We start from the raw sequence: 2,949 nt of genomic DNA, 5'->3' as shown, positions 1-2,949 counted from the left end.
GAACAAGAATGCACTATGGCTATACAAAGCGAGGCATGCATGACCAAAACAACATAAAACAGAGCTTAGGCATGCAAAAACATGAGTAAAAGCTTACTAGAGTTGAGCCAAAATCATGCTAGAATGATGGTCAAAAGCATGATGCATGTTAGGCTAGATTGCAAGATTACACTACAAGTGTAGAATGCATGCAACAAGTGATCAAACCAACCCAAAACAAAGTTAAGGCATGCTGAAATAAGGCCTAAGACATGCTAAGATGGGGCCAAAAACAAGCTCAACAAACATGCTACTTTGATGAGCCAACAAGGCAAGCATACAAGACAAAAGGAGAGAGGATGACCCCCTCCTATTTGGGACCTCAAAACACACTTTCCACCACTGAAATTCCTCTGAGTTTTAGTGGTGAGAAGGCCAAAAAGAGGTGGTCCCAAAAGCTTAAAAGGATAGTACAAAACAAAGCCAAACAAGGCACAAAAGGGGGTAGACCATCCCCAACACCAAAAAGGCCTTAAACAAACACTTTAAGCACTTAAAATCAAAACTTTTTTCAATTGAAAGCAAAGCCTAAAACAGTATGCAAAGAGGGGCCAAACACTTAAGTAAAACAAGGCTTAAAAGCGGTAACAACTCACCCTTAAAGAACTACAGCAAACCAGCATTTCTGAGCCAAAGAAAACAAACTTTGAGAGTCTAAACAAGGTCCTCTAGTACCTCAGCAACAAAGCAAAGGTGCTGTAGTGCAAAAGTGAAGACAAAACACACTTTTAAGCAATACATATATATATATATATAGAGAGAGAGAGAGAGAGAGAGAGAGAGAAAGGGGAATATATAGAGAGAGATATATGTTTTGTATATCCAATTTTTAGAACCACTGGAAAGGGAGAGCGGCCTCCATTCTTATAGAAATTCAAGTCCTAAGCTTGTTGGACAAGCTAAAGGCTTGAATTCAATCCCTCCATACACGTGTATAGAAGATGAAATCTATGCTCACCAGCTGTCACAGCTGGCACAAAAATATCTACAAAAGCAAATAAAAATGCCTCGGCCAAAAGATATGGCCGACTGGCCAAAAAGGGTGCCAACCGGCCACCACTAATGGCCGATGGAGAGAAGACATGGCCGATGGGCACAAGGCCTGGCCGATGAGTTAGAGGGCTAGCCAAAAGTCCATCCCCTTCTCTCAGAAACAAAACCATAAGCTCTTGGTCCACAACCAAGTGCAAAACAGACAAGTTGAGAGACTCCAAGGCAAGGCGCGCAGCCGAGACCTTCAGGAACTCAAAACAAACACGAGCGTGGATGATTATCGAGTGTTCAAACGATGACATCCAAGTCTTGAGGACGGTCAAAAATGGGGTGTCTACACCGGGCTCTCAAGGAAGCAGAACAAAACTGCCCATTGCTAGAAAAAATGGCTATGGCCTTGGTCATAGCCTCAAGACGACTCCGACCTTACTTCCAAGCTCACTCCATAGTGGTCCTCACTGACCAACCTTTGAAGAAGGTAATGCAACAACCAGAGTTGTCCGATAAACTTATGCAGTGGTCAGTCGAGCTCAACCAATTTGAAATATCCTACCGGCCTCGAACAGCGATCAAAGGATAAACTGTCGCCGATTTTATCCTGGAATTCACTAATCCCATTCCAACCATGGCCCCCCCGCCCAAGCAACTCAACACTGAGGTAGAAGATCCCCACTCTTGGACCCTCAATGTCGATAGATCATCCCGCAAAGAAGGAAGTGGAGCTGGTCTAATCCTCACCGCCCCCGAGGGTGGTTATTTCAAGTGTGCTCTCCGCTTTCTGTTTGACACAAGCAACAATGAAGCCGAGTATGAGGCCCTGATAGCAGGTCTTCGCCTAGCTAGAGACATTGGTGTGAGCCATATCCGAGTATTCAGTGATTCCCAGTTGATCGTCAGACAAATCACGAAGGAATTCAACGCCAAGGACGACACAATCCGAGCCTATAGGGATATTGCATTTCCCCTTGTTCGCCTCTTCAACACTTTCCACATCGAACACATTCCTCGATCAGAAAACTCCAAGGCAGATGAAATGGCCCAATTAGCCTCGGCTGACCAATTGAACCTCAGCCACGGCGTTCGTCTTGAATACCTGGCCCACCCGGCTACGTCGCCAATCCCGCTGGAGGTTCACTTCCTCCAAAATGAACCTACCCATCAGGCCGCCTGTACAAGATGACACACAGCAGGCCGCCAAAGTCAGAGCCCGGTCATCCAATTACATCCTCATCAGCGGCCTCCTGTACAAATGCGAATTTTCACACCCATACCTCAGGTGCCTCAGTCCTTCCCAAGCGACCTATGTGATGAGGGAAATCCACGAGGGTATATGTGGTAATCACTCAGGCGCCAGGTCGCTGGCCCATAAAATACTTCGCACCGGCTACTTCTGGCCGACTCTCAATCAAGATGCTGTTGAGTTCGTCTTTAAGTGCGATAAATGTCAGCGCTTTGCCAACATCCCCCATGCCCCACCGACAGAACTAATTACACTTAATAGTCCCTACCCATTTGCCAAGTGGGGCATTGATCTAATTGGTCCATTGCCCACCGGTAGAGGCCAAACCAAGTTCGATGTGGTCGCCATTAATTACTTCACCAAATGGGTAGAAGTGGAACCCCTCGCCACAATCACCAAACGGAACACAACCAGATTTATCTGGCAGTCGATCGTATGTCGATTCAGCATCCCCCAAGCCATCATCTCAGACAACGGCAAGCAATTTGACAACGCCAAGTTCAGGAAATTTTGTATAGAGCTCCACATTCAGCCGTGCTTCTCTTGCCCAGGCCATCTCCAAGCCAATGGGCAAGTCGAGGTCACCAACCACTCTCTCTTGAAGATCATCAAGACCGAGTTGGAAGCCGCCAAGGGACTCTAGGCTGAGGAACTGCCAAATGTACTATGGGCCTATC

The 2,949-nt window shown here is 46.5% G+C and overlaps 1 protein-coding gene across 1 annotated transcript; it reads left to right on the top strand.

Annotated features, from left to right (window-relative positions):
• Window positions 1-1,657: 1,657 nt before the first annotated feature.
• Window positions 1,658-2,212, top strand: LOC145813276 (uncharacterized). Its single transcript, XM_082908561.1, has one exon. The coding sequence runs from the start codon at window positions 1,658-1,660 to the stop codon at window positions 2,210-2,212; it is 555 nt and encodes a 184-aa protein (XP_082764687.1).
• Window positions 2,213-2,949: the final 737 nt, after the last annotated feature.

Source organism: Camellia sinensis, chromosome 15 (assembly GCF_055761805.1).
Source record: "Camellia sinensis isolate YWXY chromosome 15, ASM5576180v1, whole genome shotgun sequence".
Classification (NCBI taxonomy): Eukaryota; Viridiplantae; Streptophyta; class Magnoliopsida; order Ericales; family Theaceae; genus Camellia; species Camellia sinensis.
The sequence above is the reverse complement of the archived record's forward strand: the minus strand, read 5'-3'. Positions and strand labels throughout refer to the sequence as shown.

Bases quoted from the DNA above. Each gene is read 5' to 3' on its own strand.
- LOC145813276 (XM_082908561.1), top strand. From the start codon at position 1,658: ATGGCCCCCCCGCCCAAGCAACTCAACACTGAGGTAGAAGATCCCCAC.